The 23,832-nt window shown below is 40.4% G+C and overlaps 1 protein-coding gene across 8 annotated transcripts in view; it reads left to right on the top strand.

Moving 5' to 3' along the window:
- The window catches only part of CFAP20DC (CFAP20 domain containing), a 174,086-nt gene that overhangs the window by 24,727 nt on the left and 125,527 nt on the right, over nt 1-23,832 (top strand). For all 8 annotated transcript variants that reach the window (XM_034776221.1, XM_034776223.1, XM_034776224.1 and 5 more), the window contains one exon: nt 23,222-23,336. In XM_034776221.1, coding sequence (XP_034632112.1) covers nt 23,222-23,336 — 115 coding nt within the window. The remainder of the gene's footprint in view (nt 1-23,221; nt 23,337-23,832) is intronic.

The raw sequence follows: 23,832 nt of genomic DNA, 5'->3' as shown, positions 1-23,832 counted from the left end.
CTTTCTTCTTGCTGGTGGAGCCATGATGGGGTTTTGACTGTTGGACATTTGTATACTGTACTGTATGTACTGGTGCTATACTGTATGAACAGGTACAGATACTGGTGCTGTACTGTATGTGGTACCCAGTATACAACAACCAGCCAATCACGGCAAGCGATGTATCTTACCGGCGATTGGCTGGTTGTTGTATACAAAGCCTGCTTGGATTGGTCAGCTCTCCCTGCCTGCCCAGCCCTCCCTGTCTCCAAGACTATCAGAGCGGTAGTGCAAACACGCCTCTTTCACCCGTCTGGCCCGCCCTTGTATCCTATTACCTCCTTCTCTGCCTCTCAGATCTCGCACATGCGCGCCTGCGCCGCTTCACTGCAGTCCTCAGGAGCGAGATCTGAGAGGCAGAGAAGGAGGTACGGTAATAGGATACAAGGGCGGGCCAGACGGGTGAAAGAGGCGTGTTTTTCTGGGCACAGCGCCGCTCTATCTCTTTTTTCCATACCCCGGGCGTCCCGGACGCCTGCAGCTTGCTCCGCCCTTCACTTACACCTTCCCGGTGAGGCGCCCCCTCACCTCGTCATCGGGCGGGGATGCGGCCGCGGCCGTTTTTGAGCTCCCCCCACCATATGCGGCGACCGCAGATTCTCCAGTCCGGCTCGGAAGTTTCAGCACCCACCCTATAAGACGACACCCGGCGTATAAGACGACCCCCGACTTTTGAGAAGATTTTCCTGGGTTAAAAAGTAGTCTTATACGCCAGAAAATACAGTACCTATTGTATGTGGGTTATATATGGCCATCCACCATCTTGACAAACGAAAGAAGATGTGACAAATTTTGGTCCGTCAGTGGTACTTAGCAATGGTATGGGAAAAGAACCTGATGTGCGAGCACAAACCTTCCCACAGTGGCTACAGGTCCACCCAAAAGATGGAAGTATATAGGAAAACAACCTGAGCCCTGAAATTTAGAATTTCAGAGCACAAATATAGAATGAGGAGAGAAGGGATTTAAAATTACCATTACATAACTACTTTTTTCTGGACAGACGGTTCCTACTTCCTCCTCTCTTTTTCTGTGGTAAAGACTCGTTTCCTAAATCAAGAAGAAGGGCAATAAAACAAACACCATGAAAAATGAAAGACATTTGAATGAATTGCAAACCAAGATCAGTCTTAATGACTAATGCCTGGGGTGACAAAAGAGAAATTTTCTAAAATGTTATATTTTTCTGCAGACTCTAGGCACTTATTCAGTAACTGAGCATGCCAATGAGGTAACATAATCAGCATTATTGACTTTGAGAACTTGTGGAAGCCAGTGGTGAATGAATCCCCAGTTTGGGGAAAATCCCAGACAGAGAGCATGTGGCCTGCTTTTGTCTGAGCTAGGATGTTGATAGGCCTATTGGGGGGAGGATAGCTCAGTGGTTTGAGCAGTGGCCTGCTAAACTCAGGGTTGTGAGTTCAATCCTTGAGGGGGCCATTTAGTGGTCTGGGGCAAAATCAGTACTTGGTCCTGCTAGTGAAGGCAGGTGGCTGGACTTGATGACCTTTCAGGGTCCCTTCCAGTTCTAGGAGATAGGAGATCTCCATATATTATTATATTGCTAAATGAGCCTTAAATGGGGAGGTGGAAATGTTTTGCAGAATAAAGAGACATAGTCACCACATTGAAGAACGTACATGCTGTCATCACCATCTTAGTTAAGCCAACAAGAGGTCCAGCACACAGTGGGTGCCTGGTGGAGGAAGTAGCAAAAAAGCAACCAGCAGCATGTTAAGATGGCTCACCATTTGGAATTTTGTCTAACGCAGACAGGTATAGTCCTGATTTTTTTTTTTTTTCAGGTCCTAGTAGCCTGCACCCACTGGCATGACCTCGCATGTATGGTTCATGCAAGGTCACACCATGCAGAGGATGCCATTTCTGTATAAGACCCGGAACACCAATGAGCACAGACAGGATTATTTTTAACTAGAAAGCACCTGCCAGTGACTCTGCACCACTTTGCAATATTGTGAGACATACGGAGCATTTTGCCTTAGCATGTTCCTTCTAATTGTTAGCAGGCAACGTAAAAACCAAACAACCTCTTTTTAGTAGGGTATGTTACTATGTGCTGCATTTTCTAAAGAAACAGTGCAAGGGGGACAGTACAGCACATTAAGAAACAACTTTTCCCCTTTGTGCTGGTCCAGAGCTCCTCTTATTACCAGTTGTATTTTATGTTATGCTTCTCCAGGCATTCAGTAGTCCATCCATTCACCATAGACAACAAGATTTTCCCACTGAATAAGCAAGTTTTATGCCAATTGTCAAATAATATATTTTATTTACATTACAGGAAGCAAACAATTAAAACCCTTTGATTTATGTCAATTTTAAATTAACTTGTTTCAATTACCTGTATTTATTCAAATTTATTAAGCCAATTAAATAGCTGAAGCACCAAAGAACTACTCCATAGACTTACACTGCTTGAATTTATATACAGATATTTTGGGGTTAATATTACTTTTATGATATAAATACATACATTTCAGAGACCATTTCCACACATTGGTAATGGCAAAAATATCTGAATGAAGCTTTCAGGTCTTATAAACTAGCTTATGAGAAAATAAAAATTCTAAAGAAAAAAATAGATTACAAATGGATGAACCGCGAAGCAATGGCAAATCCTTTCACAATGCTATTTGCAGGCTATTGCTAGCATTATATTCATTTTGAAATTTTTATCAAATTCAGTTCACTAAATGACTAAAAGTATAACAGGACCACCCTGCCTACAACAATACTGCATACAATAAATGTCTAAAAATCAAGAATTAAATATTGGTCAGTAATAACTGAACGCAGTGAACTGCTGATGGCTGTTCACTGCTCTGTGTGAAGTGAGGTGGTGATCTAACTTTCTGGTCCCAGTAGATAGGTATCTACATCACAGAAGACTGTGAAATTATTACCTTGGTAGATGCCAAAGGTGGAATAGACTATGGGGAATGAGCTAGTCTGTCAGTCCTCTAAGTGATCCTTCCTGAACAGGTTTAACCAAAATGTCAGGAAAGGAAAGCAAATTTCTACTGTGCTACCAATGCAGTAGCTGTTCCATGAATAGAGCACATCAGTATCTGGAGCTAAGAGTCCAGCATCTTCCAAAAGCACTAAATATCACTTTAAAACAAAATTAAGACAAGGCTACCTGTATAAGATGATTTTTGATCAAGGGTGGTATAGATTTAATGTCTGACACGTCATATCCTTCCAGGTGATATTATCCTGTATAGCAGGCGTGGGGAACCTTTTTTCCACTGACCCACAGAAAAAATCAGTCGTGGGCCACACACAGCCCTGCGGGAGGGGCGGGGGCAGAGACTCGGGTGGGGCCAGACATGAGGGATGTGGGGAGGGGTTCCAACCTGAGGCAGGGGTCTGGGGTGGGGTCTGGGAGGGAGTTAGGGTGCAGGAGGGGGTTCCGACCTGGGACAGGAGGTTCGGGGTGGGGGTTCCGGCCGATCGGCACTTACCTCAGGTGGCTGACGGTCGACGGCACATTGGGGCTAAGGCAGGCTCCTTGCCTGCCCTGACTCCGCGCTGTTCCCAGAGGCAGCTGCCATGTCCAGCCCCTAGGCAGAGGGGCCAGCAGGCTCTGCGTGGTGCGCACTGCGTACGCCTTCAGGTGCCGCCCCCTCCGCTACTATTGGCCACAGTTCCCTGCTAAGGGAAGCTACGGAGCCGGCGCTGAGTTCAGGGGCAGCGTGCGGAGCTTCCCTGATCGCCCCTGCTCCTAGGGGCTGCAGGGACATGCTGGTTGCTTCCGGGAGCTGTGCTGAGCCAACCTGACTTTTAACGGCCTGGCACCTTAGCTTCACCCCATAGAGGGGTGAGCTGGCACTCGCAGCTCCAGCCCCACGGAGGGGATGCCAAGGCTTGAGGCTTCCGGCCTCCGGTGTGGAGACTTGCCACGGGCCGGATGAAATCATGCAGCAGGCCGGATCCAGCCCACAGGCTGTAGGTTCCCCACCCCATATTCATGGAGATGGACTTGATAAACTAGTAGATCTTTCCAAACTCATTTTCACTATTAAGCATTTTATAGCATTTCATGTGTTCAAGTGTATCATACAACTATTAGTCATAATACCACCCCAGCAAGGTAGGCCGGTAAATATTATTATTCCCATAATACAGATTGAAGAATTGAGATTTTAAAATAAAATTAAGAAAATGCTACTGAGATGGAAAAGTGAAGTGACTTGCCCTCGTCATGTTGCCTTTCTACTAGGAGTGTGTTATGCATTTTCGCACATGAACAGGTTTACTTATTTGTTGTAGAACTTATCAATTATAATATGATTTGCCATTTTCACAGCTTACATGAAAACTGACATGTAAAATAAAATCATCTGTTATAAATTGTGACAAATGACTGGCATCATAGCTAGTACTTCAAAAAGAATGAATGTGTGTACACTTGGTCAGACTCCAAGCAGCAGAAGTACTCGCACCTGCACATGCCCCATATTTTGGAGCATTTACCAAGAATGCCAGTGCAAGCCAGATGCTGTTTTCTTTCCTACCCAAATATTTTCCAAACATTGAGCTACTTTTGTTATTTCAAAAAGGTAGCAAAATTTCTAAAAATGAGTGTTAAGCAATTGGCTACTATATTTACAGCAGATGGCTATACCCAGTATTACTAACAGCCTTGCTATTATTTGCTTCAAAAAGGATGCATAAATTACACGCTCTGATGCTTTAGTTCTAATTTTTTTTACTATGTTTAGGGATTTAAAAAAAAGTGTAATCAATTTAAATATTTGCCAGCCAGACCAATACGTTGACTCCTAATATGACAAATGTTAACTCAGTATCCTCCACCTCGTGCCACCATACAAAATATCAGCCTATATTTCCAATGAAATTGCTTTAAAACAGATAGGACAGCTAATTTAAACAGTTGTTTGCACATTCAGTATTTATGACAGGAATCTCGCATGACTGGCTGGTAGCAGCGAGTTAGAAGGTTTAGCTCAGCTGCTGCCACGAGTGATGGATGGCCCTGAAGAATTTCTTGTTTGTGATCAGATCAATCACAGAACAGAATGCGAAAAATGGGATCAGCCTCAAACTAGATTCATAACATTTCCATCTGTATGCAAAAATGGGACAGAAAGAAATGTACCATACAGTACAGCTATTAAAAATTCACAAAGAACTTTTTACATAAAGCATATTTGAAGGTAAGATAGTTGATATGTCTTGACTTTTCACGTAGTGCTATCCAAAGATTCAGATGTAAGAAGCATCCTGTGACTCAAAATGTCTTTATTTTTGTATACACCGCTACCTCGATATAACGCCACCCGATATAACACGAATTCGGATATAACACGGTAAAGCGGTGCTCCAGGGGGGTGGGTTTGTGCACTCCGGTGGATAAAAGCAAGTTCAGTATAACGCGGTTTCACCTATAATGCGGTAAGATTTTTTGGCTCCCAAGGACAGCGTTATATCGAGGTAGAGGTGTATATTTGATAAAACCAGAGGAACTATGTGAACTCAGGTCTGGAGTTTTAACTCCAGAGTTTATCTTTGATGGCATATAAGAAATGTGCGGTCAAATGTTGCTGACTACTTAGTGTATAGAAGAACCACCAGATTATATGAAGTTTAAACTGTCCATAGCCTGTGGACAATTACAAATTAATGGCTTAAAAAAATTTGGAAAGTAGTTGTAATACTTAACTACTTCAAAAGGATGGTGCACAGGGTGCCAGAATACAGGGGCAGAGTTAAGGTTGTGTGTTGAATCGGATTTCCAGACTTTCAAGCATCTGTTTTGTTTTTTAAAAAAACTTTAGCTTAGAATTTTCTGGCTTTTAAACACTTTAGAGCTAGAATATTCTAAGGCAGGAGTACGCAACGTATGGCACGCGTGCCGAAGGCGGCACACAAGCTGATTTTCAGTGGCACTCACACTGCCAGGGTCCTGGCCACCACTCTGGGAGGCTCTGCATTTTAATTTAATTTTAAATGAAGCTTCTTAAACATTTTTAAAACCTTATTTACTTTACATACAACAATAGTTTAGTTATATGTTATAGACTTATAGAAAGAGACCTTCTAAAAACGTTAAAATGTATTACTGGAACGCAAAACCTTAAATCAGAGTGAGTAAATGAAGACTCGGCACACCGCTTCTGAAAGATTGCCGACCCCTGTTCTAAGGTATTTTCTGAAATAATTGATAAGGTTTAATGAGGTTTTAATTGTCTAGGATTTACTTTAAACTTGAATTGTTTGCTATCATAATTAGTCTTGTAGTTCTGAGGATAGTGATATGATAAATTATTCATGCTTACTGTAAAGACACAGCATGTTTTCAGATATAATGCAACAAAAAATACGAATTTCATGTTTAGCCTTGTTGAGCTTAGAATGGCCTTGTAAAATTAGAAGCAGAAAACATGATAATTCCATCATTTACTTTTGACAGCATTGAAGATTTTAGATATAGGCTGAAGGTAAAAGTTCATTGAACAGATTTAGCTGGTGAGATCTATTTGAAATTCAAAAGCTGGTGGTTAACTTTTAATAGCGTGTAGCTTGCTCTTTCGATTTTGCGAAATAAGAATGATATGTGGAAACAACATTTTTTGAAGTAAATTAGGGACATTTATTTCTATAATTTATGAAAAAGATTAACTCGTTCATTCACAAGTATTGTACATAGAAAAAAATCTTACTGTTGCCCTAATGAAAGGGACAGCAGTACAAATCTGATAGTAATGTAGAAAACCGATATTCCAAATGAACACTTGCCGGTTGTCTTGCTTGGCAGGTATGTGAGGATTAATGCAATTTATTATGGAATTAATAGTAATAGGCACAGTCGCAGCTGAAAAATGAGCCTCTGTTGTGATTAGTATGTAGTCTTAAAGAAGATGAACACTTTTTTCCTCCTACTCAGAATTAATTCTGTAGCTTCCCTTTGGAGATAGATGCCTTTAATTCTTGGCATTTGATCACATTCACTCTTCCCTTGTCTGGGAATATGTTCAAATGTTGCATTTTTATGAGGTGTTCTTAAATTAAGAATCATCTGGTTCTTTCAGTTCTGTTGTATAAAACGTTAAGCAAAACCTGTGGTATTACTGAAGGGTCTGAAAATCTTATTTCCTGGCTACAAAATAGATCTATGTGGATGAGACCTTTTCAGAGTGATGGGGAAGAGGCAGAAAGACTACTTTGTGCATCTCAACCTCTTAATTATCCTCCATAGAAACAGTATCTTCAGAGTAAAAGTGGTGGCTAAACATAATGACCCAATAGTCATTGCAGTAAGAGAAATACAGGGGGTACAGTTATAAGATTGGAAGGGTATAAAAGGAATATATTTTAAAAATAGAAGAGACAGGTTGAACTATGAGAGAAGTTGCATGTTAGTCTCCTCCTCTTTCCCTGTCATACAAAACTAGATACTAATGGACAGCATTATAAATCTACCTACCAGGAAACAAAAAAGCAAAAACATTGTCATTCAAGGTTAGTATAACGGAACCATCCTACACATTTCCTTCAGACTTTTAGCTTCCGTCATCCTGACAGCTCAAAGCCCATGCCAAAGTCATATTTTTCCTCTCCATGTTAACCCTGTCTTCCTTTTGAGTCATCCAAAGGAAAATAAGGAAAAGGTGGGAGAGGGGAGAAATCAAATAAAATATTTTACTCTAGAGATTTTTCTAACTAACCTCCTTTCTAGCAAAATTTTCTTTAACATATCTGAGGAGAGTGCCCTCTTAGAGGTGCCTTTCTCCAACTCTGTGTCCTTGTACACATCCAGACTTAGCCTTGGGTTATAAATGAAACCTCTGCTCTTCAGCACTATACAGTCTCTTTGGAAGTCAACAATTCCTACTTTTCTCCTCTAGCTACCTAAGGTAGGTGTTACCTCTCTGAGATACTTTTCCTCTGACAAGTCTAAGTGAGGCTGCTTCTCAGCAATAATTTATTTATTTCTTAAGTCCCCTTGGTCTAAGACCTCTTTAAGCCAGGGGGCTTTCCTGCCAGATTTCTCTTGCTCTCATGTCCCCTCCAAATGCAGGTGCATTTGGAGTAGATTACTGGATATATTAATCAGTCTTCGTTCCCTCAGGCTTCATTTATCAGCAAGTGTACTCTGCATGCTTCCTCTCCCTCTGTCCTCAATTTGAGTCCTTGTCGAGTTTCTAGAAGATATCCAAGAGGGAATATGAGTGGGGGTAAAACAGATACAAATATGGAATTGAGGCCTTCTGCTGTATTTGAATAATAAATGATTGGCTGAGCCCTAACTTCACTGGACATAGAAAGTCCTCCAAAGTCCAACGGATAGGCATTTAACAAAGCTGCTCTGAAAAGGCACTTGGTATCTCACTTTTTGGCCATTATTGGACAAGAAATGTCTCATTGGACAAGTCCTTGTTTTTCCCACAATTGTGAGGAAGGGCCTCAACTTTTCAGAGGGTTCAGACACATTTCTCATAGTTTGCCATGTAGAGTCTTCTGTCAAGCGCACAGTTCCAAGATTACTCTATCAACAGACACAATGATTTCCATACCAGGTATAACTGGGCTATACAGACTGAACTAACTTGCAGAATTATATTGGGCTGTTTGAGCCCTAAGTGGCTGTACTATTTAAATTTGTTCCAAGGGCCATTCAGAAGAGTTTGGAGAAACTATCCCCTAACGTGCCCATGGCAGTGGCCTGAAAGCAAGTTAAGTGTATTTTTGGAATCTGTAGAACATACTTCTTTAATGCAATGCAGTTTTTGAAAGCATATGGCTGGCAGCTAGGGCTCTGAGCTCTGCCACCAAAGTCTAGGATTTGTGACTTGGGTACTAAAACCCAAACTGAAGATTTAAGTCCAAATGTCCCTTTCTGCCACTCCAAGCAAATAAACTGTTTGAAGACATAATAACAGTCACTGACAAACACTATCTGCTCTCTCTTCTTCTGTAACGATGAAACTCACCTGGGTATTATACAGAGGGGTATCTCTATTGTCTTTCCTGTTTCCTGCTCTTCTTGTGTTTCTTCTTTCAGGACGCTTCTTCGGAGCTAGGAGTTCTCACTTCTCCAATAGAAGAAACTGTTTATATAGATGGGACTCTCCCAACCAGAAACGCCCCCTTTTCCCATCTGAAGTTCTACTGACCATACTCTTTTGTGATCTTCTTGGTCCTTTCGTCCTGTAGGAGTCTTACTGCAAGGGTTTTGGGGTTTTTTTGTTTTTGTATTTTTTTAATTTAAGAGTGGGGAAGAACTTTGGATGTTCTCTCTTGAGGTTTCACCCTGGGATTTCTCCTAGCTTGAGTTCCAGAGAGAATGGCCTAGCCTTTATTTCAAGGAACAGGGCCTGGAGTTTTATTTCTTGGTATTTCCAAATTCATAAGAGGGTTTTTCCTATATTGGATTTGCACTTCCCCAGTGTTGGTAGATGCAGACCCTTTTCTGAATAGAAAATGTAAGGTTCAGGTCTTTATTCCAGGTGCTGTATCTGCTCGGCAGACTGGAGAGATGCCTACCTGCATGCTTACATTTGCCCTTCCCACCAGTGTTTCCTCTATTGTACCTATGAAAAAGACATCAGCTTTGCTCACTTACCTTTAGAGTGTCCTCAGTTTAAGAATATTAGTGAGAACACAACTGCAAAGTAGCCATCATAAGGGGGCAGTTCAAGAAAGTTGATGATAAAATGCTTTAAAACTTCTCTCAATATGTACTTTACAACATTGTGAATGAAAGTTGCTAGGCAAATTGACTACTACCAGAAAGTATGTACTATATCATAAGTAATGTAGCCTATTCTAATCCATGCTGTCTGAATTGGTGCACTGATTATTGTCAAACATATTTTATTATATACTTAACAAAAATGGAGGCATGATAGTTTTGTTTAATATTATCATTTGTAAACCTAAGTTGCCTTTTCTTCCTAATTAACCACTAGCTAATAGATACTAATAGGCTTTGGGTCTTCCATTTTTCATTTTCAGTGCAGTCTGTTAAAAGCTTATGATACAAAACAAATGTGGGGAAAATGACCTACTAAGAGCTCTAGACTGTTGACATCAAGACTGGAAATAATTTCTCAAATGCACACTTACATCTACTCTGCCAAATGAAAATTTAAATAGCAAAATGTCAACACCTTGTGCCTTTTGTAACGTGTAATTTTTTTCACATTTTGGAAATTAGACTGCCTAACATTAAGGAATGTGTAATGCTGAAAACTAAAATCTACTTAAGTTTAAAACAGATTAAGTGTGACTCAGAAGAATCTCCTTTCTTGTATAAAAGATATATTTTTACTTGGTCCTCTGATTCCTAAAATCTTTTCAAAAGCTGCCACTGATGCCAAATTGTATCTGCAGATTTATGGCACAGACTAAGGACAAAATCCTTCCTCTGGGGACGTGCATGAGCAGATCTCCCTATTTTTCTAAAGATCACTGCAGAATAGAGTAACAGAAAATGGACCTCCTCTTGCCCATGTTACATTTTGTGGAATATCCTATAACATTTTGCAGTCATTTATGTTAAGGTGATATATTAAAGAGATTCATGACTGTCAATATAATTATATTACTATCTCAAATAAGATTACCACCTATGGAGAGAATTTTATTGTCTGCTGGAAGTGAGGCAAAGCGATTACTTAGTATTTAGAAAAAGACATTCCAAACAGAGAGGAAGGAAGGTAATGAGGACATTGGTGCTGAATAACCATCCTAAAACATTGGGGAAACTGATCATGTCTGCACAGCCAGATGGCCGAGAAGTGGGGAGTTGTCATCGCCAGCTACTATGATGATTTCTTTAAGTATCAATAAATGGATCAAACACCAACCTATCTTGCTAAGAACGTAGAATGGGAAAGGGTGAAGTAGAGCTCTGTGTAGCTCAAAAGCTTCTCTCTCTCTCTCTCACCAACAGAAGTTGATCAAATAAAAGATATTACCTCACACACCTAAATCAATCCCAAGGTATTAAAAACTAGTACTCCTCTTTCACTACCTTTTCCTAAAAGACAAGGAACATGCCTCACCATGTCTTGATCAGAAGGGCAGAGACTGAGAACAAGTTCTTACCATAAGATTTGTCACTGGCACAGTTGTGGTCAGACAGACACACATATACTTAGACTTCTGTAAGATATAAAATTAACTGGCTAACTGTACTTGTAAATGGGGAATCATCAGGGGGCAGGTTGTTTCCAGTGGAGTCCCACAAGGATCAATTCTTGGCCCTACATTATTGAACATTTTTATCAATGGCCTGGAAGAAAACATAAAATCATCAATGATCAAGTTTGAAGGGGACTGCAGCCAATGGGAGCTGTGGGGGCAGCAGCGTGCACAGCCTAGGAAGAGCAGGGATAGGTTGCTGCTTGTGGGGATCTGCCCGAGGTGAGCGCCCCCTGGATCTGGCATCCCAAGCCCTCTCCTGTGCCCCAAACCCCTGCTGCTCCCTCCCTCCCAGAGCCCGCATCGCTTCCCACATCCCAGCCCCGCTCCCCATCCCACACTCTAAACCCCTCGTGGCCGTTACTCCACCCAGGAGCAGCAGGGACATGTCGGCACTTCCGGGGAGCCACATAGGGAGGCGCCGGCCCCACACCAACCGGAGTATCAACTGGACTTTCTATGAAGATTAGAAATGCTGGTTTATAGAGCATCCAGTTGGTAAAGGGCTGGATAACAGAGCTTTTACTGTATACACTATTACCATTTTAAAGAAAACATTGCAGATTTTGGTTATTCCAGAAGCCAGATATTTCAAAGGATAATTTCATATGAATTTTAATTTTTTTTTCTTATATCATAGGGGTAGCCGTGTTAGTCTGGATCTGTAAAAAAGCAACAGAGAGTCCTGTGGCACCTTTAAGACTAACAGATGTATTGGAGCATAAGCTTTCGTGGGTGAATACCCACTTCGTCATGCGTATTATTCACCCACGAAAGCTTATGCTCCAATGCATCTGTTAGTCTTAAAGGTGCCACAGGACTCTCTGTTGCTTTTTATATTTTTTTCTTAAATTTATTCATGATAGGAGATGCTGCTTCTGAAATTTCAGCTAGCTGTCCTGAGGAAAATGGGTACATGTGACCGAGTACTCAGATACTACGGTGATGAGCATGGTATAAGAACCTATACAGAATAGCATAGGGGATATAGAAAAGAACCCTTCCAGTGACTGGTGGGGAAATAGCTAGATCCCTGAACTAGAAATTGTCACCGCTGCCTTTCCTATAGGGACTGTGGAGTAACTCTGTCATGAAGGAATGGGGCTTGGTTCACTTGCAGATGAGGGGAAAAGGTCAGCAAAGTGTTGAGGGTTTGTGACCATTTGCTCTGGGAGTTGAATGGAAATGTCAATGGACTTTCCATTACACAAATGTGTAGTGAGAAAGAGAAATAGTCTTCCTGACTAGTGATTTAAATCAAATCCACCCTGGTGCCCTGTTCTGTTCATTCTCTTGGAAATATCTGGCATTGGCCACTGTTGTGAGACAGGATACTGGGCTAGATGGACCATTGGTCTGACCCAGTATGGCCATTCTTATGTTCTACTCCCATGTGACCCTATCTGAGAATGCTGCCTGATCTGATGTGTCCGTGATACTGGCAGTCTCTTAGAAAACATAATTTGTATTCATTAGTGCTGGAGCTCAGATAGACTGTTACAGCTGTTGGTGTCTGTATCGTCATCAACAAAGATAGAGACAGATTTGCCAGGAGCATGTTTTGAATGGGAGTGTCATGAAGAAGTTGGAGTTGGGGTTGCTGGACAGTGAAGGGGACAGAGTGTGAACGGTAAAGTAACGCTTCCTGGCTGCCACAATCGTACAGAAGGTAGAGATCCTAGGAAAGGATGTTTGCAGTTTGTCTACCCTATTGGCAAGGTTAAAATGCCCTTTGTTTCTGTTTGTTCTCATATGTATATGTTGTTTTAGTTCCAAAACAATTTGCAAAAAATTACGATCATATCTGTTTCTCATTAGTTTGGTATGTAGGAGGAGGAAAAAGCATTCCAAAAAGGGCTTTTTAAGAAAACATAGCAAATTATAATTTGGAAATGAATAAATTTAATTTTGACATGTAATTAGACAAGTAATCATATTTTGCAATGGGTGAAAATTGTAATTGCATGCTTAAATAGCGGTCCATGCCCCTGGCCCACTCAGTTGTTTCTCATTTGGTCTCACAGTAATCTTTGCTACTGAGTGCCATCATGCCGAAAACTATTAAATGCAAAATGTGACTTATATACCCATATAGACAAGGCTAGAAGTAATAAGTGAGGTCCTTGGTTGTTTAGATACATAATTGTGAAGCACTTTATGTATCCTGAGTTTTCAAGTACTCCCAAAATATGTGTGATCATTGCCTTGTTCACATATTGAAAACATATTTTAAAAGCCCTGACAAATATTTACATGCCCAAAACTGCTCCTATTTCTTTGTTCCTTTTGTTCAATAAAAAATACATATATGAACAATATTCCAGTATCAACAGTACCAAAACCTTAATTTGAATAATTTTGCTGAACAATAAAGGAAACAGAAGAATGCAATCGACATACAGTTATGAACTCTTTTCAATGAAGGAATGAACAAGAATTCTTATTATATGTTTCCACTGCCACATCCTGCCTTGAAATGTCTGTAGCTCCCAATACAATATATTAAATATATTCAAGGATAGCTCAGTGGTTTGAGCATTGGCCTGTGAAATCCAGGGTTGTGAGTTCAATCCTTGTGGGGGCCATTTAGGGATCTGGGGCAAAATCAGTACTTGGTCCTCCTAGTGAAGGCAGGGGGCTGGACTTGATGACCTTTCAAGTCCCTTCCAGTTCTAGGAGATATAAATAAAATAAATTAACGGAGATATCCTAAGGTGCTAGTTAACCCCACTTAGGCTTTAGAGTCTAGACTAACAATCATCATTTACTAAAAGTACCAGTAATCCTTAAAGTAAAGTGCAAATGTACCTTGATTATGAAGTTAATGACATCTTAGCGCTTATTGCTAAACCTTGCTGTCTCTATAAAGTGTCCTTTTAAAAAAAAATCTAAATATCAAACTCTCGCTTATGATGGCCCATAATCCTAATCAGATGTAAGTAGATTGGGGGAGAAAATATATGTTCCCAATCTTTCTGCTCCAAAGTCCTCTCAGTGCCTCAAATATGCTTCTTTGGGGACATTCTCTTTGGGTCCTTAAGGGTTTCTGAAAAATGTATATATTATGTAGGGGTGAAAGTAAAATTTCTCTTTTACCTTCTTTACCAGAAGGGGCGGGAGCTCGGGTGGAAGGGGTGGGGTTGGGGGGGGGGGTCAGCATCCCCCAGCCAGCCCACCTGCGTCACCCCAGGCCCTTTTAAATCGCTGGCCCCAGGGTAGCTGTTCCTTTCCCCCCTCCCCGTCGGCAACCCGGGGGGGCAAAAGGGGCAGGGACATTAAAGTGCTGCCGTGCAGTGCTTTAAGCAGGGTCCTTTTGCCATGGCAGTGCTTTAACGTCCCTGCTCCTTTTACACGCCCCCCCTTCCCCCCCATCGGCAGCCCTGCCAGTAGGGACCCAGCAGGGTTGCCGACGGGGGGATGCAAAAGGAGCAGCGCTTTAAGCAGGGTTCTTTAAAGCATTGCTTAGGCAGCACTTTAAGGTCAGCAGTATGGGCCGGTACCGGCGGCCACTCTTTACCGGTACGCTGTACCAACCCGTACTGCCTTACTTTCACCCTGACATCATGAACATTACCATTCACGTACAGTCCAGTTGGGTAGAATGACGCACAAAAAAGCAATGACCCAAACTTGTTTCACATACTTGTTTTTGTTTATGCCAAATCACCACTGCTTCCAGACCAAGCCTGAGCGCTTGTCTATACACCGAGTTAGTGTATGGCAAGGCAGTGTGTGAATCTACAGTGCACTAACATCCTGTGTGGTCACTGCTCAGTTAAGCTCCATGTCAGCTTTGGAATAAGGGGCTTTGGAGGAAGGTGCTTCCCCCTCCAGGTTACTGATCCTCCGTGGATGCTCTTACAGCTCTTGGGTTATAGTTGGGGTGTGTTGGCCAGAGTGCACTGCACTCTGGCAGTTCACAGCTAGCACAACACCCACTTGGGGCCATTTAAAGTGAGCCTAAAATAGAGTAGACTTTATGGGGTGATAAAGGTAGTAAGCAGCCATTTTTCCAGCCTCCCTTCCTCCCCCACCACCCCAGGTCTTCTGCCAGGCACAGCTCAGCCCAACCCAAGGATCAAGGCCATGATATCTGTGTGTTGTCATATTCCTACCTAATAGTCACAAAACTACCCTAGAGATCTTTACATTGTAACCAAGAGAATTTCATCTTTGATGAAGTATATCCCAAAGCTCTTTGAGTTGAAATATAAAATGTTTTGCTTCTCCTTTGATAAGATCTATGCTGTTCATTTCAATGAGCTATAGAGGTAATTCTTTATAATGGACTTCTTTAGTTTGCTTGGTATGACTCATAATATCCCTTTGTCAGATTATGTTCTGATAATACCACAAAAGAAATTATCTTTTAACATGGACTCTCCAAGGGAAAAAATATTATTTATTATATAACCTTCGTTGGTGGTTCAGTTTAATGTAACATGGAAGGACGATTGAATGCTGTTTTTTAAAATTAATGTGCTGAAAATGAAACTTGAAGATGCAGTGTTAGTAAAAAAAAAAAAAAAGTAGTATGACTGTTTAAAGGACGAGTTTGTTAGCAATTCATAATAGAAAATAGCTCAGCAATTAGAACTGAAACACAACTTATGTGGGAGAAATATCACCATACTTATAGAAGTATTATATCACAAGTGTGAATTTAACCTTTTCTTTGTCTTTCAACTTGAAGGGACAGATTGTCTTGTGAAAAGATAATTTTACAGAGAGGAGAACAAAATGGAAGAGATAGCAGCCAATAAACAAAAGAGAAGAACCAACAAAATTAATTAGAATCATAAATAGTTTTGGAAGAGATGCACGTGCTGAACATTGCATACATTTATACTCATTACTGCATCTTGTCCGTACTGAACAAATTAAAAGCTATTTTGTGGAATTCTATTTTCCTAGATTATCTGACACAGATAGCCAGGCTTCAAAAAAGCAAATCACTATGCCATAAAATTGAATTTGGAAATATTTGCAACCCAAGAAAGGAGGCATTGAGCTGAGCACAAATCCTTTTCAAACTCACATTTAATAAACTGAAATGAGAGAGATGAATCTGAAGGTGATGGAGTTAGTTTTCCCAGAAACACCAAACCCACATTACTGTTGATCTATTCACAGTATTTTCATTTTATATTAATAGGTTTGTAGCATCAACCATAATCTTATGGTCTCAAGGCCTATGCCAGTGGTTAGTATCTGCCAAACCAAAATCAAATGTGTGTTCTCCATTATGTTTTGCCAAAGATCCATTGTTTGTATGGGTATTCATATGGCTACCATCACAGGAGTATTTGAGCGCCTGATTATTTATATGTTTAAAACATGCTGAAGGACTTTGGGGGATATTTGTTTTACTTAAAAAATACAAAGCAGAGGACTAATAGAACATATTGTTACAGTATTAAAAAATATATGCTTCCAGTTGCAGAAAATGAAACTACATAGTCATGTTCCTTCAGAAAGTTAGATTAGATCTCTCTAAAATCTGCTTGCTTATTATTCAAATGGGAGATAAGCTAGTAAAATGCTGTCAGAACGGTATAGCTGTCCGAACTATATTATCTTTAGGTTTTAAAAATATTAATAATTTGACCACTAAACCTGTTTTAACAGAAACATTTTCTGTGACTTGTTTACATTTGACAGATTTCTGAGATTGTCTCAGATTTAATGTAGTAATTAATTTTAATGAATTAATAGACCTCTTCCTCTCCAAATTCAGTGATTATGAAAACTGTCAGAGTATGTGCAGTAAAGCTGTCCTGATAGTTTCACAGGGCCACCATTTATCACTTTTTAATCTGTCCAGCCCCACTCCCCATTCTCCACTTGGTTCCTTTGCCTCTGGCAGCCTCCCCAAGCCCTCAGTAATACACCCAGTCCCTCTCGTATGTCTTTATGCCTTCCATAATCCTCCTGCCATAGTCTCTTCCTGAGACCAGCTGTTCAAAGTCCCCATACATTTTCCAAACAGTATAGCTTGGAGAGTTACAGCCTTGGTTCGTGCTATCAGCATGTTCTCAAAATGTGATTCAATTACAACTCATACATTCAGTGAAGAATTATTGCACGTAAGCAAGTACACTCTCTTCCCCCACTCTCATCCTGCATAAATAACCCTTACTCTAAACTTACATAGTATCGATGGCTCAGCACAGGTAGTAGAATTTGCCTTCAGGTAACCAGGTGGCTCTGTTCTCGAGGCAGTAAAGGCGGGGCACAAAAAAGGAAACCAGCGAGTAAAAGGAATTAAATAAGTATTTGGAGTTATTTATCAAAAGGCTTTACAATATACAAAGTTGTGAGAGTAGTGAGAACAACACCCTTATAGAAAATTACTCCTGTTTAGTAACTGTATCAGGGTCATGCTTTCAGGTCCTACCTTAAATTGATGTCATGGATTAAAAAGGCTTATAGGGAGGGTTCATGAATGCCCATTCCTTTTGATTTCATAGTTGCTTATATTCTCAAAGGGCTTCCATGTGTCAACTCCTTCTAGACACTCTGCTTTGTGGGACTTGATTCTTTCTGAGACTTTGCACCAATGCTGTTGTCTTTTTATGGATACTAATTTTTTTTTATTCCCTCAAGAATACATATGATATCCATGGAGGGGAGATCTCATGATGTAAAGAACAAGGTCCCTATTCGTAACTGGAGTTCACTAGATCTGTCACGTATCAGCTATCTTGAGTATTTTAGTTTGTAGAATTCTGATGGATTGTCAACACAATTAAATCTGTGATAGGGACAGAACTAAATGCTTTGGATTTTAGGTCTTCAAACAGCCAGTTAAATAATTTATTATGCAGCTTGTTGGGATATCAGGTTATATACAGTGCATAAAATAAGGCACTAAGTAAATATAAACTATTGCTGAATGAGAGAGTTGTGTCTGTGACTTTAGCAGGTCACTTCACCTTTCTATTCCTTGGCTTCTGTAAAATGAGGGTGATGCTACTAACCTACCTTTTTATAAAGCACGTTGTGATCTATGGATGATGAAAAGCTCATCTATGGGTTAAGTGCTGTTAAAATATTAAAACTAAACATTTGTATCCTCATACCAATAATTGTCAAGTTTTACTAGCTGGCTCTCTATCAGAGTACAGAACAAAAGTTTCAAAGTTTTAAATGAACAGTGAATTATATGGGAGTTCCTTTTTCACATTAGTGGAAGAAGATTTTGCTTTGATACCTATTAAGTTTCCAGGTTGAGTCATTTAAAAAGAGCGGAAACAGCTTCATATTTAGAACAAGTAAGTCTAATAAATGAAGCATCCCTTCAGCAGCCTAACATCAATTTTTTTTCCAAGTTCATTTTAAGCCTTGAAGTGAACATTAACAAATGGTTGTAAATTATTGTCTATACAGTAGCAAAGTGAATAGGTAATCTGAGTAGATGAGTTTGTCTATACTCGTGGGTAGCTGCTACCATTTACTCACATTCTCACTATAGTTGCCATTGTGAGGAAAATAGTCCATCAAAATTGAAGATATAAAATAGAATTGAAAATTGAATTGAAAAGTAATTTTACTTTCAAATGGTTTGCAAATGTAGATGTTAAGTGTGAAATGAATGTCGTTAATGACCATAGCTGGGAGAGTTATGCACCTGCTGATCACAGGAATATTATTATAAATGAGGTTGATTTTCTTGTTGACTACCTCATTTTTTCTCAACGTGGTCTCATTACTTTTCTATCGCATGTCTGACTCTTAAATATGAATACTCAAGCACAGACACAATAAAAACACATTAACTCTTATATGGCTTTTTTCATATGTCTCTGAGTACAAGGAGAGTAATGCAGATGTTTCTTGTCTTCATAGGTTAAACATAGGTTATGTTTTTGATAGCAAAAATAAAGGCTGTTTCACAGCACGTACCATACAAGTCATTTTGCAAATAAGATTCCTAAATTCTAATCTCTCAGTATCTGCATTGTCCCAAATAAGAGCTTCTTGATGGATGTGTTAACTGTTCAGACCTCTCAGTTTAGTTATAGCCTGCAAGAAGTACTGTAATGAAAGTATAAAAAGCTATACTAAATCTTAAATAACAATCCAGTTTGTTTCCCAAAATAAATTACTTTTACAGCATATTAAGCAATGCCTGTTTCTCCAAGTCTACCTCTGACTGTTCAAGTGTAGTCCCTGAACAGAATATAAATATGTATGTGCAGATTTACAATTTATTTCAAGAAAGAACAAATATTTCTTCTGGTGTAATTATAATCACATCTCAGTGTGTTACTGTTTATACCACAAATATGGTCATGGAAACCATCACATTTAACTCCAGCATTTTACGGCGGATGGTGTAAAATGGTGGTCATTATCCAAATGACTGTGCTTGCATTGCACATTTGGTTATCACTGAGTTACACCCGCAAATGCAACCCACCAGCTTCTTTATTGCTACAGTAACTAATATATTTCAGAGGGGAAAAGACTAAAAAAACAAATATGAATAAAGCAGGATAAATGATTACTTTTAAACATATGTTGCAAACAAATCTTTAAAGATGTGGGGTACTATTATGTTTTTATTGCCACTCGTTTGGAAAGGTATGCGTAACTTACTCATAGGCTCTCACTTTGATCCAGTCTGACTCACAGTGTTTTGCCATTGGCTTCATAGGGAGCAGTACTCTCCATTGGGAATTGGGCCGTTAACTTCAATGGGAGTAAGATTGGGCTCTGTTTAAGTCAGTGGTGCCCAAGCTTTTCCTGTTGCACCCCGCCCCCTTACCAATAATGGAATCTGTCTGTGCTCTCCTCCCCCTCCGCGCAGCCTCCTGCCCCCATTACTGGACAGTTTCCTCAGCAGAGGAGCTTAGGCTGAAGGCAGAGCTGTGGGAGGAGCTGGGGCTAGAGGCACTGCTGGCCTGGGGGTGGAGAGGTAATGAGGGCAGAGCTGGGCTGGGGATGTAGCAGGGGGCGGAGTGGAGCTGCAGCTGGGGCCAGAGCTGGGCTGACAGACCAGAGCTGCGTCCAGACCTTGGTGATGCTCCCTCCTGCCCACTATGGGGGCTGGCCCAAGCCCCGCCGCGTGCCTCCCCACAGTTTGGGGACCACTGGTTTAAGTAATGTGGACATTACAACTAGTGGCCTCTCAGATTAGTTGCTCAATTTTAGACACCAGCAACCTGATCTTATGGAAGCTATGCTTACATAGAAGTACCTCCAGCCAAACAAGAACAGCAAGGGTGTGAATTCTCCTTTCCCAGCCCATAAGTGTAGCTCCTTTCTCTGCCATGGTTGGGGTCCCTGAGGGCTGCTGCAGAGGGAGCAGCTGTTGAACTGTTGCTTCCCCTCTGTTTGGTTTCCTGGTGGGTGCTTAGGATAGAAGGCTGGAGAAAAAGCAGAGGGTGCTCAAGGGAAAAGCCGAGGAACAACAGAAGTTGTGGAAATTGGCCAAAAATTCCATCATTCTTGTAGTAAGCTGCCACTAATACTAGGGAACAAGGAAAGTAGCTAATGGGTGCTCTGAAGCCATTCCTTCACATACCCACTTCTGTCTGCAGCCACCAGCAGAACCCTCTGAGGTTCACATAGTTAGGAGATGTGTTGTGTTGAATCCATTTTGGTTGAAAATTTAAATTGCCCAAAGTGGGTGAAAGTCAAGTAATTTTAATGTGTAAACATGTTATGTAAAACTTACAGTTGAAAGCACAGAACAAAGTGAAAGAAAGGATGTGAACTGAGTTTTTTCAAACTAAAAACTTACGATTAGGGGTTTTCAAAGCTTCTGGTGAGGTTACAAAACTATTCTAGGAACAGAACAAAACTGTTCTAGGAAGAGAGAAGGTCAACAAATATGATTAGGTGTATGGAACAGCTTCCATATCAAGAGAGATTAAAAACACTGGGACTTTTCAGCTTGGGAAAGAGATGACTAAGAGGGGATATGACAGAGGTCTATAAAATTTTGACTGGTGCGGAGAAAGTGAATAAAGGAATGTTATTTACTCCTTCATATAATACAAGAGCTAGAGGTCACCCAATGAAATTAATATGCAGCGGGTTTAAAACAAACATAAGGAAGTACTTCTTCACGCAACACACTGTCGAACTGTGGAACTTGTTGCCAGGGGATGCCGTGAAAGCCAAAACTATAAGAAGGTTCAAATAAGAACTAGATAAGTTCATGGAGGATAGGTCCATCAGTGGCTATTAGCCAGGATGGTCAGGGATGCAACACCATATTCTGAGTGTTCCTAGCCTCTCTTTGCCGGAAGCTGGGAGAGTACGACAGGAGATGGATCACTCGATGATCCATCTGTTTTGTTCATTCCCTCTGAAGCATCTGGCATTTGCCACTGTAGAAAGACAGGATACTGGGGTAGATGGACCATTGGTCTGGCCTAGTATGGCTGTTCTCATGTTCTTAGACCATAACTATCTTAAGAGAAAAATAATTATCTATATATGAATCTTTGGAAACTTGTTTTGATTGGACAAGTCTGATGGGACAAGGATGTCACACCTTTAGTGGGAACCTTCTCAATGTTGCAGTGAGACTTCAGTATCCGTATCAACCCCAGTAGCACTATTATAACTACTATCATCATTGCATGGCGAGAGACAGGGGTTTGCCGTCACACTATTAGGCCTTCTCTTTACTGAACCCGAGAGATGGCCTGACCTGATGAGACAAGGCAGATTTATCTTCTACACTAGGGAAATTTTTCAAAATTTGCCCAGCATTCCTAACATTATGTTCAGGGTCACTATACAGATGATTTATCTTATTCCCCTCCCAATGTCTGAAGTACAGGCTGAGGTTCAGATGGCTCAAGGCTCTCGCAGTTCTGAGGGAGCTGATAAGTTTTAGTTTACCTTGGGAAGGTTGTCTTCACAACTAACAAAGAGCTACAAACTGTCTTCTTTTTTGTAAAATCAAAGCCTAAATTTTGCAGAACAGAAGGGAAAGACCTGACGTATGTGAGGGACAGTTTCTTGCCATTTGAAACTGTAACACTGCATTTAGATTTCACATTTACTAATTAGGTTTAAAAAGAAAAAAAAATCGAAACTCTAAACATTGATTGAAAGTTGACTGTGAAAATGAATTGTCATCTTCTTAGGGGGGCTGTACATTTCATGAAAATTATCAGTCTGGTAGAAATACACAAAGTTGTTTTAAAATAGCAAATGAATGAATCTTGATTTCCAGGTATAAAATATAGCCTTCAAGGTAACATCAGTTCTCAGTATAACCGTGTGGGACAGGTAGGGAGATATTAAGCCTGTTCTGTTACCCCTGAGACCTGAAGGAAGCAGAACATAAAAATGAGCCTCTTTATCAATTTTAAGCAAACCTAATCTTTGTGATCATGGCTGTGGTTTAAATCTATTACAGATGTTCAAATTCAGTCTCCTTGGTGTCACTGGGAGGTGACCTGAATAGTGAGCAATAAACTTATGTATTATAATTCAGGTTTAGAGATATGTGCTCAAGAAGTGAAACTGACAGACAATGTTTTGTGCTATCTTTAAGCCAACAAAGAGCCTATATAAAATGACAGGTGCATTTTTAGGAAAAGAAAGCCCATAATGTTTTTCTATTTAGTAGGTGACAGTGTGTCCCAAGATAACACAAGCTTAAGGGACCAAAATAAGCATGATTATTAGAGGCTAGTGGCTTCTGAGTTCACACAAATTGAATTCTTTCATAGGCTGAAGGGCTGTGGAAATCCAGCGAAGAGTGTAGAGCTCTGAAATAAAATTAGCATGTAAAGTGATTTTATATATGCGGGCTTGTAGCCACTAAGTTTGAATTTGGGAAAGAAATCCCATTACTTATCTTGTAAAAAAGGTAATTCTTAAATTCCCCATTTGCTATCCCTGATATAAAGGTTTTGCATATGAATAATAGTTTTCTGTGGTTGCCCAAAGATAGAGGTTATTGAATTGACTAAGATCCATTTCTTCCTCTCCTCCCCCCACCCCGACTTTCTCTTTACAGGGTAACTGATTTAGGAAACATTAAAAGAAGATTGTATTTATCAACGGTCCATAAGGAGTTATCAGTAACCCCTCTGCATGCAAAACTTCCTCTTTTTACGATCAAACGCAAAATAGTAGGTATCTTGGATATGTTACTTAAAGTATTGTTGAACAGAATATTTCTGTTTGTATCAGAAGTCTTCATATATAGAGCTTTACAGACCTGATAAAATCCTGTTGACTCAAGACACTTGAAAGAGAGCTTTGTCTAACCGAACAGGAGATATGCAATATCTGGTGCATGTGCCTGCGTTTGTGTAGATATTTGTATGTATATGTAGAACTGTTCTCTACTGGATGGTATCAGGAGGAGAAGAATCTGAGTTCTGTCTCCCTTACCACTATGAAGAGCTGAGTGATAATCAAAATCTGAGGAGGCTGTGGATCTGTTATAATTGGTGCCCTAGATCTAGTGTAAAAACTCTGCCTCTTCCTAGTCTCCCACAATCCATTTCTTTTTTTGTGCTTTTTCTCTACTCACAGATCTCTTCATCCACTCTCTCTGTCTTCTCCTAGCTACTGGCTATTGGTCCTATTCATGACCTTCTCTGCATATAAACCCACAACCTC

Source organism: Trachemys scripta, chromosome 7 (genome assembly GCF_013100865.1).
Source record: "Trachemys scripta elegans isolate TJP31775 chromosome 7, CAS_Tse_1.0, whole genome shotgun sequence".
NCBI classification, from domain to species: Eukaryota; Metazoa; Chordata; order Testudines; family Emydidae; genus Trachemys; species Trachemys scripta.
This window is presented reverse-complemented; position numbering and strand designations above follow the sequence as displayed.